A 24,119-nucleotide genomic window follows, 5' to 3' on the forward strand; every position below is an offset into this window, starting at 1 on the left:
GCGTAGATAGACACCAAAAAGATATTTGGGGGAAGCTGGGTTATTCAGAACATGAGAGAACACAGGTATAGACAGAAGGAAGAAGTAAGGTGTCCCCCGACAGTCCAAGCCTATAGCAGCAAAACTAACGTGTCTACTATTTTCTTTTTACTACTATATTCTACGTTTTCTAAAATCGTTTGTTTAAATATGCAAATAAGGCTTATGTTAGCTTTTGGTGAATTTAGGAGAAATCTACAAATTAAAATAGATAAAGTTGATAAAATAAACACCTACAAACTAATTTCTGGTGTTTTCTTTCAAATAGTCTGAACAAAATCTCAAAATCGAGTATTATATAAGAAAATTAAGTCGAAAATCAAACATATTTTGTACCTTTAGAACAATGTCTTGCAACTTTTGCACGAGTTTAGATAATGATTACCTGCTGTACGCTGTGATTAATCATATCCTGTGGTGCATTGTGTGAAACAACACTGATTGGATATCAATCAAGAGAATGTTTCATTTAATGCATCTATTGGAATATACAGTGTTATATAAACCAACTTACTAAACAAACAGCAGTAGTGACATATTTATACTTTACACATTTTAATTGGCGTTAAAATCCTCCTAAATGGCTTGATTAAGAAGCGGCTGCAATTATTGATATATGTAAATCTGTTGAATCAGCATCATTAACACAACGTAGCCCATGCTAATTAATAATCAGAATTAGTTATAGCCTTTTGCTTAATCCCTTCCCCTGAGGAACAGAGTCAGGGCGGCAGTTCTGTCTCATTTGGGTCATCTTGATTCTTCCTGTAGCTTTTTGCTGAATGAAACCTCATTGGCTTTGAATCCATATCACTTCGAGTGACAAACCCTCAGCACCTCATTGCAGATGTTTTAGCGCATAGGCAGAAACATAAATCAAGTTCCATAAAACTCGCCAAAACGCGGGTCTAATCACCAAATTGAAGCATGAAATGAAAGAGTGTCGTTAAGAGGAAGCCCTTTTATAATCCTACAGAGACGGTGGGCAGCACATAAAAACAAGGCAAGGGCAAAACGCTTTAACAGAGGAGCACTCCGGCTAATTAAGTCGTTGAACCCGTTGCCCTCGACAAAGATGTCTCATACCGAGGGCTGAGCTTAATGGAAGAAAAGCAGCCAATAGGAGCGCGTCTTGAGTCGAAGTGGAACGTCGCCAGCCAATAGGAGTGGGTGTTGATTTGAAGTGGAACGTCGGCAGCCAATCAGAACACTGCACCTAGCGGACTCGCTGAGGCAGGAGGAAGTAGAAGCTGAACAGGAAAAAAGGCGAAATTGTCGCTGAGATGAGCAGAAATCCTCCGTTGTTTTCAGTGATGTAGAGAAAACGGACTGAGTTGCTCTTAAATAAAACAGGTAAACCGTTTATTTTATCTCGGCTCGTTGTGTGAGTGTGTGTGTGTGTGTGTGTGTGTGTGTGTGTGTGTGTGTGTGTGTGTGTGTGTGTGTGTGTGTGTGTGTGTGTGTGTGTGTGTGTGTGTGTGTGTGTGTGTGTTTTTGGAGGCTGGCAGCGTCATGCCGGCAGGATGAAAGGGATTACCGTTACTGTGGCAACATTAGATGGAGGGATACACACTCCTCCTCCCGGTTAATATGACAGCATGCCTGATGGCATTTGGGAAATTATTGAGCCTAATGAACGAGCTTCAGATGTTTCCTTCTCACTCTGAAGCTTCATTTCTCTGTGAAGCTGCTGTCAGTTTGTCTGTAACCTCGTTCAGAGCCAAAGGAGAGGATTTCCTCAGAGAACCACTGTAAACACAGCTGGGTGACATGACAGAGGATTTCATATTTTAAGTGTCAAACAGCCATAATATGCAAAGACAGAAGATAAATAAGAAGCCTAAATGAATATAAACACCTCTGTTGTGATGTCACCACTGCTAGATCACCAAAAGGGCATAAGTCACATGACCAAGGGGCACAATCAGGTGACCCACCTTTAAGGTGAAGTATTATTTTATTATTACACGGCTTGGTTGAGTACTCTATCCTGATTGGTCGAATTGGACATTTCAGAAGTTGTTAATATTCAATATCACACTGCTGCTAAGCAAAAATAATGACCGTTGCTAAGGAGGATCAAGGGAGAGAAAGAAAGAGGGGGAAAGACAGAGCGCTGGACGTCAGATAAATCAACAGAAGAAGAAGAAGAAGACAGGAAGTAAACACTAACGAGGCGTACTGTCGTTGTACATTATCGCTTACTTCGTACACAGCTTCTGAAACCGGTTCTGTTGAATATTCGATTCTGATTGGTCAATTTGGATATAATGCGGTCTGTTGTTTCTGTAGAGCAGACGTTAAGATAAGAACAAGTCATGTTACATCAATCAGCAGAAAGAAATACAATAACAACGTCAGCTGAGGTAAAGAACAACACACACGTTTTCCGTTACTTCATCATAAATCACCACATAATGCTTTATATATAAAAAATATGTATTTGTGGTGAGCACAAAACCTTGGAGTCACGATGGCTAAACTGTCCGGAGCAAAGAAAAAAGAAAGAAAAGAAGAGAAGGACAGAAGTTAAAGGACACAGTTAGCTGCAGGGCAAAGAAATCAACACATGAAGACAGACAGGAAGTAAACACAGAAGGAAACAGCAGAAGAAGACAGGCAGGAAGTAAATACCTGAAGACCTTCTCGTATACGATCTCCGTATGACATGCCACTGTAGGCCTTATACAATGTATGGCCAAAGGTTTGTGGAGAAGACTTTCAGCGTATTCTCTACAAATGACGTGATTACGTTTCTTTTCCACTGAGCTACCTGGCGACCAAACATGCACATTTTCATGTCGTGTCACGTTTATCACGACACATTTGTTTACTTTGTGCGTGTCATTCGAGCTGTGGTCATTATTAGGTGCTTAGTAAATGAAATGATTATGTATCAAAGCTAGTATTGTTTCAATAATGAATGAAAGAACTAACCCTACAACCGGCTCAAACTCAATAGCGTGACATCAGTTAAAGAAATGGTGATATTTGGTCAGACATAATGATATTTGACACAGTACATGTCGCCCAGCCCTAGATAAAGCTGGACACACACAGTATGAGCTCTCAGCTGTGTGTGTTAGCATGTCAGGGTCTCAGGTGATGATCTGATCTGTTTCTTTCTGCAGGACCCATGACCCTGACACGAGGTTCCTTCAGCTACTCCAATGGCGAGGAGTACCACGGCGAATGGAAAGAAGGCAAGACTGAGCGTCTCTCTGTTACTCCTCCATCATCACCACCATCATCATCATCATCATCATCACGGACACGTTTGCATGCAAGTGTGGTTACAGTGTGATTAAAACCACAATGCATGTATGACACAGCCCATGTAAATAACACACCTGCATTTGATTCATGTAAATAGGCTCTTCATGGGACGTGAGGATAATCACAGTACAGAGTTATTCATCTGCATACACATGTTTCATCTTAACGGGATTTCTCGATTCAAGGTTAGTCTGAGAAAGTGCTCGGCTCAGTGGATGAAAAGTGGAGAGGATGTCAGTCTACATATTTCCTATCTATATATACTTAATATATTATTAAGATCATGAGGGGGAGAGTCAATGAGACAAATGCTTCAGCACAAGTAGATCTATAAGGATATGTGAGCGAGTGAACACACTATTTTGCCGCATTTGGATCTCTTGCCTTTTCGACTTAATTGAGGCAGTTTTCTTAAAGTCATTACAATGGATTTCCTACCTCTGCCAATCCTCTCTTGCATTTGTGTTCTTCTATTTACTTCTGCACAGTCGAAAACCAACTTCACAATCTGTTGTCAGTGACAGTTTTGGGGGGTTTTCCCTTCCCTGTAGTGTGTCATATAGTTTTGTGTGCATGTAAATGGTCAGCAAAGGCTACGATCCCTGTGTGTGTGTGTGTCCCCCCCCCCCCCCCCCCCTGCCTGAAACACCTCCATTGGACTCCTTTGTTTACTTCAGCAACATAGAGACAGCAACACTTGCTCCAACACATTGCTCGTGATAGGCCAGGGGGCGGGACAGGGAATATAGAAATGTAGCCAGAAAGCTGTAATATGAATGTATGCATATACAATAAATTACTATTAAAAAGTATAGTGTTTAAAACATAGAGATATTGAGGAGTCTTTTTCTTAGTAATGCACGTTGATTGTTGTGGATGTACTTATGTTAAGCTATGCAATTCTTAACATCATTGTGATCGACCTTAGTGCAAACATATTTGGGCTCTCGTCCCAAACACAACCTCACACTGATTCCACCTCGCTGGCAAGGAAACACTCAGCCACTCAGTTGCTTTTTGAACATTAATAGCTGCTACTCCCATTCTGTAAACTAGTGTTGTCACCATAGCAACATTTTTGTATCGATACCGATAGCAAGTAAAGTCAAGAATTGCGATTTCGATTAAAAAAGGGGAAACCGTCTTACATGTCATTATTCTGCTTTATTTCAAACCTGGAATTTTTTTTCAGCCAAAACACAAACTTTTGAACAATGACAACAATAAATGAAATAAACTAAAGCAATGGCATTCAAGGTAAAATGACAAGTGTTATGATATTATGGTCATGCCGAGTCAGATCGCTGTCCCTTTCAGCTGAACACACACAGCTCTTATTAAAGGGCCCATGTCATGCTTTTCCGGTTATGAAGGTTTTTCTGCATGTAAACGGTCTGCAGAGTCACAAACCCTCAAAGTACACTCTGTAGCAAGTAAAACTAACACAGAGAAGACCTGTCTATGCTGCCCCAGAACGCCTCGTTTCTCTTTTTCTTCATGGGCACAGTGACGTGCCCATACCCTAAATGGACCAATCCGCGGAGCCGTTACGTTAAGTCCGTGGATTGGTCCAAATAGAGCAATCCGCGGACTTCCTCACACACACTCACACACTCAATCTTTTCTCAGCTGCAGCTCCTCCGATTTCTCCTCCCTGAGACGGCGGGACGCGGCGAGTCGGTCTGTGAGCACACACACAAACTCCCAGCCAGGCTGCGGGCCTCTGTGTGTTTCGGGCTGGGTTTCGCTGTGTCTCGCTGTATCGCAGACGGCCCACTGGGCTCACAGGGAGGGGGGGCAGGAGCTCCAACAAGCCGTGTAGGACAGAGAGTGAATACACATACTCTACAGAGATGCTGTATGAGAAACCAATGTGAGTTTGGAACATTGAACAATGTAAATCTATTCGAGTAGACCTCAACAATGGAATTATGATCAGTAGAAATGGCCATGACATGGGACCTTTAAAACAATGTCATTCTTAAAGTACCAATACTAATGAAATGGAGGAATCGTAACGTTTTTAACGGCAGGGTATCGCGATACTTTTCTAGTATTGGGGCACCGTGCAACACTACTGCAACTCAGATCAGCACCATGGACAGCAACAACACCTCCAAAATGTATGAAAGTTAATACAAAAGCCTGCACTAGATGCAAACATAGCTTTGTGTGACCGTCAACAAATCTCCACAGGGATTCAAGAGAACAACATGTCTATGGATAGAGACTGGGAATGCACATTACTGAGGATGTTATTAATAATAGGACTAATTAAAACAAAACGTTAATTGATTTCAGTCTGAATCCATCCCCCAGATCCTTATCAGGAGAAATGGTTAAATCAAGAAAATATAAAAAATTATTTTGCACGGGTTAGAAAAAAAAGGACTTTCAGTAGTTTGCTTTTTAATGATCCTGCACTTACACTAATTTAATCTAACAGGCAACAAACTGGAAATAAAAGGTGTCAAACTGAAGACAGTAACTAGAGGAACATGTACACAGACACACAGACACACAGACACACAGACACACACACACACACACACACACACACACACACACACACGCACACACACACACACACACACACACACACACACACACACACACACACACACACACACACACACACACACACACACACACACACACACACACACACAGAGCCCATCTGGTGCCAGTGAGCCCGCTGAGGATTTCACACTACCTAAACCAGTATGTGCAGTTTAACAAAAAACACTGAGACAACCTTTAGGGCAAGGTTAATCAAAGAACAAAAGTTTGGCACCACAGCGAGCGACAGGCGGGGGGGGGGGGAACATATGCTCTCTGCATGCCTAGTAGAAAACTGTTAAACTGGTTTGGCTGCTGATAATATGCTCAGGTTTAAGAGCACAGCAGTGTTTATTTCTTTCTCCAGTAATAGATCTGTGTGGGGGGTTTGGAACGGCAAAGATTTCTTGGCTTTGTGCAGGTGTTTTGGCACTTTTTTCAAATTCAAGAAAAAAAATCTTGTACCACATATTCAACAACAATCAATCACTTTATTCATTGCTTTTTGGGGGTTTTCCCTTAGTTTTGTGCATGTCTGCAAAAGCTAAAATTCCATGTTTCTATCCCACACTGATATACACTTGAACATCAGAAGGAGAGTACTCTTTAAAATAGAGACCCTACATACTGATATACACTTGAACATCATCAGGAGAGAACTCTTTAATGTAGAGACACTACATACTGATATACACCTGAACATCAGCAGGAGAGGACTCTTTAAAGTAGAGACACTACATACTGATATACACCTGAACATCAGCAGGAGAGGACTCTTTAAAGTAGAGACACTACATACTGATATACAACTGAACATCAACAGGAGAGGACTCTTTAAAGTAGAGACACTACATACTGATATACACCTGAACATCAGCAGGAGAGGACTCTTTAAAGTAGAGACACTACATACTGATATACACCTGAACATCAGCAGGAGAAGACTCTTTAAAGTAGAGACACTACGTACTGATATACACCTGAACATCAGCAAGAGAGGACTCTTTAAAGTAGAGACACTACATACTGATATACACCTGAACATCAGCAGGAGAGCACTCTTTAAAGTAGAGACACTACATACTGATATACACCTGAACATCAGCAGGAGAGCACTCTTTAAAGTAGAGACACTAAAATACAGTTGTTAAACCTGAAAATACACATAGACATAGGAAATGACTTCCTTTTAGTGGGCTTTCCTTACTTACTTGTAAAAAGTGTTTTCTACCTGCTGTAAAAAAACTCCAATGAAGTATCTCCCCACCTGTGTAAACAGAGCTGAAGTTCCCCTTGGAACATATTTAGTTGCATGGAACAAACCCTTTTAAAACAGATGTGTTTTTTCTTTACAATGTCCATGTCACTCCAGACTTCACTGTGTAATACCTAACTGTGTGTGTGTTTGGAGTCATAAACACAGTTTGATGGTGCGTCTGCGTCCATGCATGTGAACTCACTGTTTGCACACAAACATGCAGCGTTGTGTTGCTCAGAGGTCTTCGGTGTCATATGAATAATTCAGCGGTGCGCTGCTTGAAGGAATCGGGTTACAGGAAGTAGCTCCAGAGCAGCCAGTCCGAGGCCATTTGCCCCACTGTACAGTCGTTTAACATCTATGCATTTCCGCTATTGATTGACATAAAAGCCGGACAAATTCAGCTAAACCGTAATTAGCCGGAGAGCATGACCCGACACGGCGTTACAAAAGAGCTGAGAGACGGATTAGAGTCTGTCTGCAGGGATCAAATCCAGAAGGAAATGACTGTCCCTTACTGCTGATAATCTGTCCCTTCAGAAAAAAGTAAACTGTTGGCATCAGAACGGTCCGTTAAGCGCTCTCACTCTCGCTTCTTGATTTCATTAAGGACATCAGTCATACTTTGATACTCATCTAACGCTCGATGGAGGATTCTTGGCGTTTGTGGACTGCAGACTCTTTGACAAATAAATAAAGTTATTTCTTCAGATAATTTTACGTTTTTCGCATGACTTTCCAACTTCATGCAATCAGTATCAGCTAGATTTGTTTTAATGATTAATCAATTCATTGTAAGGCCTATAGAATAATAAACCAGGCATCACAATGTCCCAAAGTCCAACGTAACGTACTCAAACATCTTGCTATCAAGCTGTTCAAAACGCAAATTTAATCTCGAATGATTTGCAACAGTAAATAGCAACATACGTCTATTTTTAAAAACAGATAACATTTTGTCTTTTTGTTTCATAAATTATGATTAAAGCATCATCAAAGTTTTTAAATTATTGTCAATACTTTTTGCTGAACTAACATACACTATTTGACTAAATTCAATCATCATAATTGTTTTAATGTTGCTTTGGTTGTAGTTACAAGTGTCTACTGTAAATGAGACGAATTCATGTGACCGTGCTGTAGTTCCTTTATAGCCCAACATTAGCGCATTAAGCTAAGCGGTGGTGACGTGAAGTCATGTGACCGTGCTGTAGTTCCTTTATAGCCCAACATTAGCCACCTTTAGCTTAGCGGTGGTGACGTGAAGTCATGTGACCGTGCTGTAGTTCCTTTATAGCCCAACATTAGCGCATTAAGCTAAGCGGTGGTGACGTGATGTCATGTGACCGTGCTGTAGTTCCTTTATAGCCCAACATTAGCGCATTAAGCTAAGCGGTGGTGACGTGAAGTCATGTGACCGTGCTGTAGTTCCTTTATAGCCCAATATTAGCCACCTTTAGCTTAGCGGTGGTGACGTGAAGTCATGTGACCGTGCTGTAGTTCCTTTATAGCCCAACATTAGCCACCTTTAGCTTAGCGGTGGTGACATGAAGTCATGTGACCGTGCTGTAGTTCCTTTATAGCCCAACAGTAACCGCATTTAGCTTAGCGGTGGTGACGTGAAGTCATGTGACCGTGCTGTAGTTCCTTTATAGCCCAACATTAGCCACCTTTAGCTTAGCGGTGGTGACGTGATGTCATGTGACCGTGCTGTAGTTCCTTTATAGCCCAACAGTAGCCGCATTTAGCTTAGCGGTGGTGACGTGAAGTCATGTGACCGTGCTGTAGTTCCTTTATAGCATAACGTTACCTTTTTACTTCAAAAATCACAAAGTGGTGTTAAAATCTGGAGATTATCCTACAGAACAACACGTGTAGGTATCATACACCTTTGTAAGTGACGGATATTTTTATTTGTAATATTACAAAATCCAATGGAAAAATCCCATCGGCTTTTTGTTGAGGAGGCCGTTGCAATGATAACTTCTGTCTGTCTATCTTCACCGCTCCATATAGGGCTCCAGATCTCCAAATCTCTTCTCCAAATCTCCGGTGAAAACCCTGCTGAGATTAGGCAGCACATTAAGCAGCCTGACAGATGGATGACTAATTGACTTTACCATTAGCTGGTAGCAACACTCACTAAGCAAATCCCAATCCTCTGTAAGGAATCCCCCGACCCTTTCCACTAGTTTCATGCCACTTGGCGAGCTCACGATAAATCCATTTTGTCGCATGAAGCTTCTGGAGAATCTCTGGACCTCCTCAGTGTCCAACTGTGCCACACATCCAGTTATTCTGCTAAATCCCACCGGGCCTACTAATAGAAGTTGGCAAAGAGAAACACTCATCTATTTCCCTCCTGTCTCTTCAAGCCTCCATCCTCCTGAGCCTGGAGATTTGTCGCATCATTAAAGGTCACCTGTTATGCAAAATTCCCTTGTTCATGTCTCTTCTACATCAACGTGTGTCCCCTCTTCTTCATGTCTCTTCTACATCAACATGTGTCCCCTCTTCTTCATGTCTCTTCTACATCAACATGTGTCCCCTCTTCTTCATGTCTCTTCTACATCAACATGTGTCCCCTCTTCTCCATGTCTCTTCTACATCAACATGTGTCCCCTCTTCTCCATGTCTCTTCTACATCAACATGTGTCCCCTCTTCTTCATGTCTCTTCTACATCAACATGTGTCCCCTCTTCTCCATATCTCTTCTACGTCAACATGTGTCCCCTCTTCTTCACGTCTCTTCTACATCAACATGTGTCCCCTCTTCTTCATGTCTCTTCTACATCAACGTGTGTCCCCTCTTCTCCATGTCTCTTCTACATCAACATGTGTCCCCTCTTCTTCATGTCTCTTCTACATCAAAATGTGTCCCCTCTTCTCCATGTCTCTTCTACATCAACATGTGTCCCCTCTTCTTCATGTCTCTTCTACATCAACATGTGTCCCCTCTTCTTCATGTCTCTTCTACATCAACGTGTGTCCCCTCTTCTCCATGTCTCTTCTACATCAACATGTGTCCCCTCTTCTTCATGTCTCTTCTACATCAACATGTGTCCCCTCTTCTTCATGTCTCTTCTACATCAACATGTGTCCCCTCTTCTTCATGTCTCTTCTACATCAACATGTGTCCCCTCTTCTTCATGTCTCTTCTACATCAACGTGTGTCCCCTCTTCTCCATGTCTCTTCTACATCATCATGTGTCCCCTCTTCTCCATGTCTCTTCTACATCACCATGTGTCCCCTCTTCTCCATGTCTCCTCTACATCAACATGTGTCCCCTCTTCTTCATGTCTCTTCTACATCAACATGTGTCCCCTCTTCTTCATGTCTCTTCTTCATCAACATGTGTCCCCTCTTCTTCATGTCTCTTCTACATCTACATGTGTCCCCTCTTCTCCATGTCTCCTCTACATCAACATGTGTCCCCTCTTCTTCATGTCTCTTCTACATCAACATGTGTCCCCTCTTCTTCATGTCTCTTCTACATCAACATGTGTCCCCTCTTCTTCATGTCTCTTCTACATCAACATGTGTCCCCTCTTCTTCATATCTCTTCTACATCAACATGTGTCCCCTCTTCTTCATGTCTCTTCTACATCAACGTGTGTCCCCTCTTCTCCATGTCTCTTCTACATCATCATGTGTCCCCTCTTCTCCATGTCTCTTCTACATCACCATGTGTCCCCTCTTCTCCATGTCTCCTCTACATCAACATGTGTCCCCTCTTCTTCATGTCTCTTCTACATCAACATGTGTCCCCTCTTCTTCATGTCTCTTCTTCATCAACATGTGTCCCCTCTTCTTCATGTCTCTTCTACATCTACATGTGTCCCCTCTTCTCCATGTCTCCTCTACATCAACATGTGTCCCCTCTTCTTCATGTCTCTTCTACATCAACATGTGTCCCCTCTTCTTCATGTCTCCTCTACATCAACATGTGTCCCCTCTTCTTCATGTCTCTTCTACATCACCATGTGTCCCCTCTTCTCCATGTCTCTTCTACATCAACATGTGTCCCCTCTTCTTCATGTCTCTTCTACATCAACATGTGTCCCCTCTTCTTCATGTCTCTTCTACATCAACATGTGTCCCCTCTTCTTTATGTCTCTTCTACATCAACATGTGTCCCCTCTTCTTCATGTCTCTTCTACATCAACATGTGTCCCCTCTTCTTCATGTCTCTTCTACATCAACATGTGTCCCCTCTTCTCCATGTCTCTTCTACATCAACATGTGTCCCCTCTTCTTCATGTCTCTTCTACATCAACATGTGTCCCCTCTTCTTCATGTCTCTTCTACATCAACATGTGTCCCCTCTTCTTCATGTCTCTTCTACATCAACATGTGTCCCCACTTCTCCATGTCTCTTCTACATCAACATGTGTCCCCTCTTCTTCATGTCTCTTCTACATCAACGTGTGTCCCCTCTTCTTCATGTCTCTTCTACATCAGTATGTGTCCCCTCTTCTTCATGTCTCTTCTACATCAACTTGTGTCCCCTCTTCTTCATGTCTCTTCTACATCAACATGTGTCCCCTCTTCTTCATGTCTCTTCTACACCAACATGTGTCCCCTCTTCTTCATGTCTCTTCTACATCAACATGTGTCCCCTCTTTTTCATGTCTCTTCTACATCAACATGTGTCCCCTCTTCTTCATGTCTCTTCTTCATCAGCATGTGTCCCCTCTTCTTCACGCCTCTTCTACATCAACATGTGTCCCTTCTTCTTCATGTCTCTTCTACACCAACATGTGTCCCCTCTTCTTCATGTCTCTTCTACATCAACAGGTGTCCCCTCTTCTTGATGTCTCTTCTACATCAACATGTGTCCCCTCTTCTTCATGTCTCTTCTTCATCAGCATGTGTCCCCTCTTCTTCATGTCTCTTCTACATCAACATGTGTCCCCTCTTCTTCGTGTCTCTTCTACATCAACATGTGTCCCCTCTTCTTCATGTCTCTTCTACATCAACATGTGTCCCCTCTTCCCCATGTCTCTTCTACATCAACATGTGTCCCCTCTTCTTCATGTCTCTTCTACATCAACATGTGTCCCCTCTGTGGAAAGAGACTCTGAAAGTTTCAGGAACAAAGATTCTCTCTCTTTTTGATCCATTTCTATAAAAACCTGTCTGAAAATGAGCTGATCAGATTTTGGCCACTTTATGATGTCATAACGATGTGTTGTCTTGAGTAACCATTAGCCAATCACCATCCAAGGTAACCCCCCCCCCCTTATCACCTGAATCTCCTCCTAGAGCACCATTGAGTTCCTTTTAACCAAATCTCTCTCAGAGGGGCGTGGGGAGGGGCTCCTTATTTTCATCTAAAGTAACAGACAGAGAATGAACACATCAAGAGCAACTCACCTTTTGTCCGTTAGCACATTATGACTTCTGAAGTTAAAGCCTAACATGTTGAAGATTATAATAATGCTGCCATCAAGACCCACCCTATTCATTTGGCTTTTAAGCTCATTTTATTCACATTTCTTTTATTAAGCCTATCATGTAGAATGTGTTGCAGCGCTAGCCAATAGAAGTGCAAGTGTTACCTAGTGATGTCATTATATTACAGAATTATATCTTCCCTCTTTGATGTCGAACAAAACCTTTAAATTAAGGAAACGATGCCGTCATCTCTTAAAATTCACCAGTTTCCAAAAACATTAATTTCTGTAGAACCTTGAAAAACATGTTTGTTTATTGGAAACCTAATCAGTGCGGCAGAGGACGTGTCCAGGGCTAAACTTACAGACCAACTCACTTATTATTATTTAGGGACTTTGGAAATATTATAACATCATTTTAAATTAATATTTTGCAGAAAATATGTCCTTTCAGAATCAATAGTTGCCGTCTTTGGACTTTGAAAAGAAGCTCTTATAAAATGTGGCTTTTCACAGCAGTTACATATTCCAGGTGACGAGTTTTTCTGAGAATATTGTCTGTATTGTGGCCAAAGTTATTCCTAGAGAAACTTCCGGGGGCCAGCTATTTGTATATATAGTCCTGAATTTTGAAGTTCAACAGAGCCACTATTTCAAGTATACTACGTCATCGAGTGGCGCCGAATGCTGGGCATTTAACATGCATTTAAACAGTCCTTCGGCGCCACTCGATGACGTAGTACACTTGAAATAGTGGCTCTGCAGCAGGTTCACTCCACATTGAGAAACGGCCAGACTCTTCACGCTAACGAAGGATCACTTCTCCTTCAGGGCAGGGAAGGCGACTGTCCCGCAGCTGCTGCCTCTCTGTTGGACTCTGGTACGGCACGTTACTCAAGAGACATTGTAAAAAAAATGAGTGGGGGGCGAACGCACTAACCACTCCGCCAGCGCCACAGCGCGTGCCAGATGACAATGTCTGGCGTGCCAAATTTGGCCCGCGGGCCGCCAGTTGATGGTCACTGCACTAGAGGTTGATTACCTTATCAGTTCAGTTAAGTTAGCAAAATCAATCAAATACACACGGCATCTATTGCACGTCTGTCCGTCCTGGGAGAGGGATCCCTCCTCTGTTGCTCTCCCTGAGGTTTCTCCCATGTTCCCCTTTAAACTGTGGGTTTTCTCTGGAAGTGTTTCCTTGTACGATGTGAGGGTCTAAGGACAGAGGGTCTAAGGACAGAGGGTCTAAGGACAGAGGGTGTCGTATTGTCATACTGATATTCTGTACAAACTGTGAAGTCCACTGAGAAAAAATGTAACATTTGTGATATTGGGCTATATAAATAAACATTGATTGATTGATTGATTGATTGATTGATTGATTGATTGATTGATTGATTGATTGATTGATACAGTATAGGTCAATTATTCTTGATACTTTAATCTGCTTTGAGAAGCACAACAGCCTACATCTCAGCTCTCCATGGGGTTTCATTTATTTTGTTGGCAGCTCATTCTTTAAAACAGAAGCCTCAGATTGCTTATAAAAAGAGGAAATATAAAGGGTAGAATTCAAGCTTGTTGGCTTTCTTTAATTAACTAAGATTTGTTTGACATTTTTTCCAACTTTCATTGACTGAATGTGTTTGAAAAGTGGGCCTACTAACACATGAATACTACTGTGTAATATATGTTTACAGATGTAGTTAAGAAGTGCAATATATGAGAAGCACAAGTTCATTTGTGGGCCGTATTTCATTATACACTCTGAACTTGCTGAGTGCCGTTTCAAAATGGGCCGCGGGCCGCATTTGGCCCCCGGGCCGTAGTTTGGACACCCCTGATTTAAAATGATCTGTGTGTATGTGTGTGTGTGTGTTTCCTCAGGTCTGCGTCACGGCCTGGGTCAGCTGACCTTCAGCGACGGGACGTGTTACACTGGACAGTTTGAGAACGGGCTCTTCAACGGCTGCGGGACGCTGGTCTTCCCCGACGAATCCAGGTCTGTGTTTCACTTCCTGTTACCCTGACCTTTGACCTTTAAAGTTAAAGCACTCTTTAGAGCAGTAGTTCCCAGCCTGTGGGCCTTGCAAGTGGGCCGCCAAATAATTTGCAAAGCATTTTGATTTGTGTGGAAACATTTTCATTATTAAGACCTGTTTTTATTTGAACCTCTTTTCCTTTCTCGTTCTCGATCCTCCTTAGCAACGGTCGTTAAAGTCCTTGACAGCGGTCTGTTCTACTAGATTTACAACGTGTCACATGTTCTGAATCAACCAATCAGAACTCTATTTAGCCTCCGTAGTGTTTATGGTTGAATGTGGGCCACAAACATCTTTTAGATTCTTAAGTGGGCCCTGAGTTGAAAAAGGCTTGGAACTGCTGCTTTTGAGCATTATCTAAAAGCTTGACCGAATGACACTGAGCCTAAATACCTCTTCAACCTCATCTGGGTTTTCATTCCATCAGAGTTTCATTTTATAGAAATGAATTTACTTTAATATTGTTAAAATTACCTGGCAGGATGTTTTCTGGCAAAACTTGACACTCAGGAAATGTATTTTCGTCGATTATGATTAATCACTTATTCTGAAATGTAAAGAAATAGAGGAAATAAAAAAATCTGAAGCTGAGGCAAGCTCTTAAAAAATACCTTTTTGTTATAGTTTAAGTATAAAGCCTTAACATATTTAATTAACAATGATGTATGACAGGGAAAGCAACAAACCCTCCTCTTACCATACGTTCTAATTACATACTTTGTTGCATTGTTTTGCTATTTTTGCTTTAATAATGTAATTAATGAGCAAAATAGTTGCCAAATATTTTTCTGATTATCTGAAAAGTAATTTCTACACATTTGGCTTCAACTTCATGAACTCAGTATCAGTCTGAAACTCCTGACAATTAAATAATGAACCACAATGTCCAAGGTAACATCTTAAACATTGTGTTTTATCTGACTCAAAGAACAAAAACCGAGATATAATTAAATTAGTAAAAAGCAAATATCATATAGTCGTCTCTTACAAAACGTATTATATTCTGTGTTTCCGTTTGATAAAGGATTGAATTATGTTTAATGATTTCCCACAAAAGAAGGCAGTTAAGAGTGACTTTAGTTAACCTTAGTCTTAGTTATTAATAAATACAATGTGGTTCATTAGTCTCAGAAAGATCTTGAGTGTTAGGAAATAAACGAATAAAGAAATATTACCATTAATTCTTCGATTTATTAAACTAAAAGTTCTCTAACTTCTGAATATTTGCTTAAATGTTTTCATCAGAGCATTTTTAAAGACGTATTGTTTTTGAAGTACTTCATTCCAGAGCAGACGAAAGCATCTGCTTCATTTCTTCATTTAGGAGAAATAACTTCATTGAAGTGTGTGACCTGTGAAAACATGCAGTCTGCAGAGATTTGTATTCTTTGTGAAGCGCAGGTGCAACGTTCAAGTGCAGCAGAGGATGTGTTCAGGACTAAACTTAAAAAACAATTATTCAGGAAATATTAAAACATCAATTTAAATCTTTTCAGAAACAAAGGTGGCTGTCCTTGGACTCTTAAGAGGCTCTTAAAAGAGTGTTGCTTTTCACAGAAGTTACATATTCCAGGTGACAAATATTTTGTTGAAGTTTAGTTTTATTTTGTGTCACGAAATCAAAATCTTCTTTTATCTGGATGGGAGAAGTCAAAGCGGTTGAATGTTGAAAGGCTCTTTGTATCCGCCTCACCCCATCTGTGGCTCCAAGTAATCCGTTTGATGGAATTCAATGTTTCATACAATACTTCTTATCGATGTTTTGAGCTCTTGTTCTGCTCCTGGCACTTCAGTCTTTTGTCAGTGTGAGGCTGTTTGACATTGGAGCGATGACACATGTTAATCATGCTGGGTATGTTAAAATAAAAAAAGATTTCTCACAGTTTTTTGTCTCAGCTGTCTTTTAAACTGTGAAACTGAAAACTCCTAACGAGGGGGTATGAATACATTGATGACTGCTTGGTAAAAAGTTGGTTTCAAAGATGTGTGATTTGATACATCCAGGGACCCACATTTAGCAGCTTTTTACCAGCCAAAACAGGTGGCTGCAAATAACAATACTTCAATCAGGAGAGACGATTTTGATGTAAGAATAGATGTGTGTTGCCAGGAATACACAAATGAATGTAATGGAGTTTTGGCGATTAGGCCCCGTTGTGCTGGAGTATAATTTGGGAGGGGCTAACCAATCCGATGAAACTCCCCGGGGTCTATACACTGGTGGTGGTGAATGGATTGTTGGGTTCGGTCTGAAGGGGAGTGGCTTAGCTTGACCCTGGTGGGGGTGAATGGATAGTCGGGTTCGGTCTGAAGGGGAGTGGCTTAGCTTGACCCTGGTGGTGGTGAATGGATAGTTGGGTTCGGTCTGAAGGGGAGTGGCTTAGCTTGACCTTGGTGGTGGTGAATGGATAGTTGGGGTCGGTCTGAAGGGGAGTGGCTTAGCTTGACCCTGGTGGTGGTGAATGGATAGTTGGGTTCGGTCTGAAGGGGAGTGGCTTAGCTTGATCTTGGTGGTGGTAGATGGATAGTTGGGGTCGGTCTGAAGGGGAGGGGCTTAGCTTGACCCTGGTGGTGGTGAATGGATAGTTGGGGTCGGTCTGAAGGGGAGTGGCTTAGCTTGACCCTGGTGGTGGTGAATGGATTGTTGGGGTCGGTCTGAAGGGGAGTGGCTTAGCTTGACCCTGGTGGTGGTGAATGGATAGTTGGGGTCGGTCTGAAGGGGAGTGGCTTAGCTTGACCCTGGTGGTGGTGAATGGATTGTTGGGGTCGGTCTGAAGGGGAGTGGCTTAGCTTGACCCTGGTGGTGGTCTTATGGATAGTTGAGGTCGGTCTGAAGGGGAGTGTCTTACCTTGACCCTGGTGGTGGCGAATGGATAGTTGGGGTCGGTCTGAAGGGGAGTGGCTTAGCTTGACCCTGGTGGTGGTGAATGGATAGTTGGGGTTGGTCTGAAGGGGAGGGGCTTAGCTTGACCCTGGTGGTGGTGAATGGATAGTTGGGGTCGGTCTGAAGGGGAGTGGCTTAGTTTGACCCTGGTGGTGGTAACTGGATAGTTGGGGTTGGTCTGAAGGGGAGGGGCTTAGCTTGACCCTGGTGGTGGTGAATGGATAGTTGGGGTCGGTCTGAAGGGGAGGGGCTTAGTTTGACCCTGGCGGTGGTAACTATAGCTGGGGTCGGTCTGAAGGGGAGGGGCTTAGTTTGACCCTGGCGGTGGTAACTATAGTTGGGGTCGGTCTGAAGAGGAGGGGCTTAGCTTGACCCTGGTGGTGGTGAATGGATAGTTGGGGTCGGTCTGAAGGGGAGGGGCTCAGCTTGACCCTGGTGGTGGTAAATGGATAGTTGGGTTCGGTCTGAAGGGGAGGGGCTTAGCTTGACCCTGGATTCAGAGGGACAGGAGGTGAAAAGAGGTGGAGGAGGGTTGCGTCGAGTCACCTGAAATGACAGCTGTCAGAGGGAAGAGCCGATTTAAAAGAGTTAGCGGAGCGCTATGATAGGCTTGTGAGAATAGAGCGAAGTGATTGGTTAAGCTGGGGAGTGACGCCCCCGATCACTTATTGAGAGGAGAGAGAGAGTAGTAACATGGAAATAGTAAATGAATGAGTAAAGACGGTCTTCCTGGTTGAACTTGCACTGAGCTTCATTACTGAGTTACTGCAAATTCCCTAGCTGTTTGCAGGAGGAAAGAAAAGGTACAGCATCAGTCTGAAACTCTTATTTATTTATTGTGTCTATTGTTTACTGCAGTGAGAGTCGCCAAAGAAATGTCGTTATACTTTGTATGATGACAATATAGATATATTATATTCTATTTTAAACTCCTGATAATGCTGCTACTGAAGTTGATCAAATAATGAACCGTAAACTACAAAGCCCACGCTAACGTCTTAAAATATTTTGTTTATCTGACTCTGAATCGGAGATATGATTAAATTCGTAAAAGCAAAAATCATATAGTCTTCTCTTACTCTTGGTGTTTCTGTTTGATAAATGATTGAGTTATGTTGAATGATTTCCCACAAAAGAAGGCAGCTAAGAGTGACTTTAGTTAACCTTAAGTCTATTTTATTAATAAATACAAAAAAAAGTTAGCAGCTTTTTGGTTTTGGCTCAGCTGTTTCAACACTTGGTCGTTAACCTTCCTATTTAACACTGATCGGTACACAAAAACAAGTTTCTCCAAAGATTTGAAGCGAGACATTTCATGTATTTGTTTTTTCTGTTGATGTTTTATTTGTAGGTATGAAGGTGAATTTGTGCAGGGTAAATTTCAAGGCGCCGGCGTCTTCACGTGCTTCGACGGGATGAGGTTCGAGGGCGAGTTTAAAAGCGGCTGTGTGGACGGATACGGTAAGAACTCACTACTCAATTATTTATTTTACATGTAGTCACTTGTGTGTTGTATGTTTGTATTTGTAAATGGAGACTTTAGCCGCTTTCACACCAAGTACTATGCCGTACTTAGTTCCCAGCACTTAGTGCCAGCACTTAGTACCGCCATGGAACTAAAGAGCCGATCGCGTTCACACCGGAATAAGTCCCTGAGAGAAGAGTCCCCGGCCGGAAGTCCCCGGAGTTGGGGACTGGCTTCAGTAGAAGCTGCTGGGACTCCCAGCAGCTTCTACTGAAGCCTTCCGAATAAATCGCCAGAACGCCGACACCTCCATGTTTTCTTTTGTGTTGCCATAAGTTATTCTCTCTCCGTTGATGCGCAGGGCTAATGCTAATGCTAATAATGCTAATGCCAGCAAATACAATGGCAGCTTCACAAAACTTTTCAGAGTTTTACGGGGCGTGGTTTGCAATTCGCCCAGCCAATCAGAAATTGGAACTTTTTTCTCCCCAGGAAAGTACCACCTCTCTAGCAGGCACTAAAAATGGGGGTAAAAGTTCTCACAAACTAAGTGCTCTTTTTGGTGTTAACGCAAAATCCCAGGAACTATCGGAACTAAAGGGGAAAAGTACCCCAGTGTGAAAGCGCCTATTGTTATGTTTCTGTGTTTGTGACCTGCCTTCAGACTTAATTATATTTACAAAATACATCATATATTTTATGCTAATGTTCATTTAGTGCACTGTCCCTGTCAAAATTAAAAAACAAATGAAGAAATCTTATCAGAAAGTTCTTCTTTAGTCAAAGTCAAATTCAACTTTAATGTCAATCTTACTCAGTTTGTGTGTACAGACAGAGAGATCGAAATGACGTTTCCAACAATCCTGAATGTAAAATTATACAGTATACAGATATGTATAAAAATGTGTATAAAGTATGTATATCCTATATTCACAATCAACACATATGCACACATTAAAATAAAAAAACACAACAATCAATATATACAAAATAACAGTATATAAAGATTGTCCGTAAAATGTGCATTTATTGCAGATTGTCCATAGCAGCGTAAAAACGTGTGCTGGAATTGAGTGTCTGATTGTGTGGGGGGTTATAGTCCAGTCGGGGCAGGGGCGAGAGGGGAGAGCGAGGGGAGAGAGGGGAGAGCAAGGGGAGAGAGGGGAGAAAGGGGAGAGAGAGGGGAGAGAGGGGAGAGAGTTCAGCCTCCTGACAGCCTGGCGTAAGAAACTGTTCTTTAGTCTGGTGGTGCTCGACCCCAGGCTGCGGACCCTTCTCCCTGAAGGCAGGAGGGTGAAGAGGCAGGTGGAGGGTGAAGAGGCAGGTGGAGGGATGGGTGGGGTCACCAGCAATGCTGAGTGCTCTGCGGGTGAGGCGGGTGTTGTAGATGTCCATGAGTGATGGGAGTGAGTCACCGATGACCCTCTCAGCAGTGTTCACGACGCGCTGCAGGGTGTAGAGGTTCGATGCTGTGCAGCTTCCGAACCACTATTTATTTAGTATTTAAGATACTCTACCAGGTTTAGGGTTAGCAGTGGTGCAAAGTAAAAGTCAGTAATTACAATTCTGAGGTAGCCTTTAGAAGTAAATGAATATAAGAAATCAATAATATAACACATAACACGTCTTAGACAAATACTCGATTCTGATTGGTCAATTTGCAACAGGTAAAGATGTTGATTTTAAAAGAGATGTAACATACGGATTATGTTAGAGGACATTTCTTGATGTTTATTTTATTATCTCAATCTTTGACTTTGAATTTCATTACTTTACTTTAATATTTCCTTAAAGGTAATTGTTGTAACCTTTTGAATCGTGTGTCACTCCTACATTAAGGGGATATTTATTATTCAGTCTTGAGATTCATTGTCACTCTCACATTGTCGCAGATCCCCTCATTGTTCTGATACCTGATGCTTTAAATACTTTTAAATTATATTAAACAGAAAACGTGTTAATTGTGTGGTCGGAAGCTCCCCTGTGTGTTTCTGAGACTCTGGAGGTAATCAACACGTTTTTATTTGCGTCACCTTGACAACTGGTTCTTTTTTGTGCTTGTAAAAGTAAAGACGTAAAGTAAAGATTCCTCCAGCTTCCTGAGATCTAATGATGTGATGTTTTTAGAGGAAGGGGCGTCATTCCTAAAAGTCTTTTATGAAGTTTCTTAGTTGAACATTAACCCAAGTTCAGATAAAAGTTAACTCAACCCCATTATATGAAGGAGGGGAGACGTCAAACAAGAGACAGCAGATTAAGGCGATGAAACTCAAACTAGAGGTCAAGTCTCAGCTTAGTTATTCAATATGTTTCTTTTTGGTGAGGCTGTGGCTCAGTGCAGTAGTGTGCTGATGTTTTGGTTCAATCCCCACTCCCTGGGCAAGACACTTCAACCCAAATTACTCCTGGGGGGGATTGCCCACAGTATTGAATAGGGATGTAACGAGACCAAAAACTCACGGTACGATAATATCGCGATAAAAAAGTCCACGGTGAGATATTTATCGCGATATTTAAAAATAAAGGAAAAAAATGCGATTATCTTTTTTTTTTTTTTTTTTTTTTTTTTTTTTCTTTAATAATAAATCTGATTTGTAGGCCTACTCCATTTTAGTAGGATAGTAGTATTTTAAAGTGTCAACAATATAATAATCAGACCCTGCAATAGAATAAATCAAGTTTCACTTTAGTTTTTCAAGTAACTCAACTCTAACTCGCTCACTCAGCATCATCAAGGTTATCTTTTAGGAATATGAGCATGTCCACATTTCCAGGTAGAAGCTGGGATGTTTGGGCGTTTACAATATCCCCTGCTGTGGAAAAAACTCTCTTGCTTGGTACTGATGTTGCTGGGACAGAGAGATATGCTTTGGCCATGGGTGACAGGCAGCAGTGGGTCAAACTGTGCATTGTCTCTCCACCACTTCAAAAAAAATACAGTTGTTGCCAAGAAGGTGAGGCTTATTGACAGGGCGAGATATAAACATACTGTTGGTACTTGTCAATGTCTCTAGGTATGTACATGTAGGCCTGTAAATACCATGTCCTTTTGTGTTATCTATTGTTTTATGTTCATGTTGTAATCTACTTGTTGCCATGTTGGACAGGTCTCCCTTGAAAAAGAGATTGATGATCTCAATGGGACCATCTGGTTAAATTAAAGTTTTAAAAAATCTATATATATAAAAAAAAAATGTGTTTAAATCATGGTAGATTTTGTCAGTCTCACGACGGTATTGAGACATTTATTTACCGCGATATCGCGATATTCGATATATCGTTACATCCCTAGTATGAATGTACAGTATGTAAGTGACTTTGTATAAAAGATATTTAAAAGTTGTTTTTGGTTTTATTTCTTTAAGTTAAACGTGGGGTAGGTAATTTTAGAGAAACCAGCTCGAGTGCCCTAGAATTTGAAAATATACAGCCGGAAAAAATCTGCCCCTTCCTTCAGACTTCCTTACAGAGCCCCTCCTCCAACACACACGAACGCGCACATGACCAATGAGGGCACGAGATAAGTTTGTGCACAGATGGAAGGCTGACAGGCAGGTAGGCCATCCAGTTACTTTAGCCGGGCCGGCTCAGATGATTGGTCGTGCTTTTTACAGCGCCACGGCTTCCACAGATGACTTTTTTTTATGTATTTATTGGCAAAGCATTTAAGATATTAATCGCTATCGGGATGTTAAGAGCATTCCATGGAACATAACAAAAAGTGTATCTCGAGCCGGTTTCTCAAACGTACCTACCCCACCTTTAACATGTTTTTACACAGGTGATGTCATGACAAATACATTTTACAGCGCGATTAATAGCTCCAAGTTAAAGAATGGTTAAAGATTGGTACGGGGGGATGAAGTATTTTTGTAGATTGACCCTGAAGGCTCCCTCGACAAAAATCAGTATGTAATGATTTGTTACCCGGAATAATTGTTGCTAGCTAGGTAGCTAACAGCGTTGATCGTAACTTCCTGTGATGGCACAGCAACCATGCGCGATCTGAAACAACACATCACGGTCAAAAGTCACACTGGGTAAATGTAAACGGTGCCGACATCGCATGCAGTGAACTGAGCGAAGTTTACCGATTTAAGACAAAGGAAGTGAATGTACTTCAACGTCAGCATCTGTACTTGGTCCTCTCTGCTTGCATCTGTTTGCAACTCATATATCAATATTCCAATTATTTGTTTATAGACTAGCTGCACTATTTATATTATATTTTCTTTTATTTACTTGCACTATTAACTGTATTATTGTGAGCCTGTGACCTAAGCATTTCACTGTCATAACTACACTGTGCACACATGACAATACAAGCCTTGAAGCTTGAATCTTGAAATATCTCACTCGGAGTCTCTAATGCAGGAATACTGACGTTTCTGGATGGAGGCCCCGGCGGCAGCCACGAGGGTCTGTTTGAGAGCAGCCAGCTGGTGAGGAGGGAGAGCAGCCAAGGGGCGGTGCTGAGGGCGCAGGCGGCCGCTAACAAGGCCAGAACGCTGGCCATGTGACCTGGACTACATCACCCACAGTGCCCCCCCCAAGAAGAACAACACCCTCTTGGTTTGATGAGAAGTGATTTATTAAAGGTCCCCTATTATACTGTTTGTCATCAATATATCACAGGTCTCAGATATATAAAGAGCCTGTCTCTGATTGGCTGAAACACCAAACAGATCATTGCAGCATTACCCATAATCCCCTCTGTTTCAGCCCTGTTTCAAAAGTGCTGATTCTCTGTCTGTTACTTTAGATGAAAATAAGGAGCCCCTCCCCACGCCCCTCCGAGAGAGATTTGGTTACAAAGAACACAATGGTGCTCTAGGAGGAGATTCAGGTGATAAGGTGGGGGTGTGGGGGGGGGGGGGGGGGGGGGGTTACCTTGGTTGCTGATTGGCTAATGGTTACATAAGACAAAACATCGTTATGACATCATAAAGTGGCCAAAATCTGATCAGCTCAATTTCAGACAGGTTTTTATAGAAATGGATCAAAAAGAGAGAGAATCTTTGTTCCTGAAACTTTCAGAGTCTCTTTCCACAGAGGGGACACATGTTGATGTAGAGACATGAAGAAGAGGGGACACATGTTGATGTAGAAGAGACATGAAGAAGAGGGGACACATGCTGATGTAGAAGAGACATGAAGAAGAGGGGACACATGTTGATGTAGAAGAGACATGAAGAAGAG

At 41.9% G+C, this 24,119-nt stretch overlaps 1 protein-coding gene across 1 annotated transcript; it reads left to right on the forward strand.

Moving 5' to 3' along the window:
* Positions 1-1,155: 1,155 nt before the first annotated feature.
* Positions 1,156-23,775, forward strand: LOC307026446 (uncharacterized protein). Its single transcript, XM_079661833.1, has 5 exons — positions 1,156-1,392; positions 3,171-3,242; positions 14,417-14,531; positions 18,807-18,916; positions 23,295-23,775. The coding sequence occupies exons 2-5, from the start codon at positions 3,176-3,178 to the stop codon at positions 23,438-23,440; spliced, it is 438 nt and encodes a 145-aa protein (XP_079517959.1). The 5' UTR covers positions 1,156-1,392; positions 3,171-3,175; the 3' UTR covers positions 23,441-23,775.
* Positions 23,776-24,119: the final 344 nt, after the last annotated feature.

This window comes from Notothenia rossii, assembly GCF_949606895.1.
Source record: "Notothenia rossii genome assembly, chromosome: 1".
Classification (NCBI taxonomy): domain Eukaryota; kingdom Metazoa; phylum Chordata; class Actinopteri; order Perciformes; family Nototheniidae; genus Notothenia; species Notothenia rossii.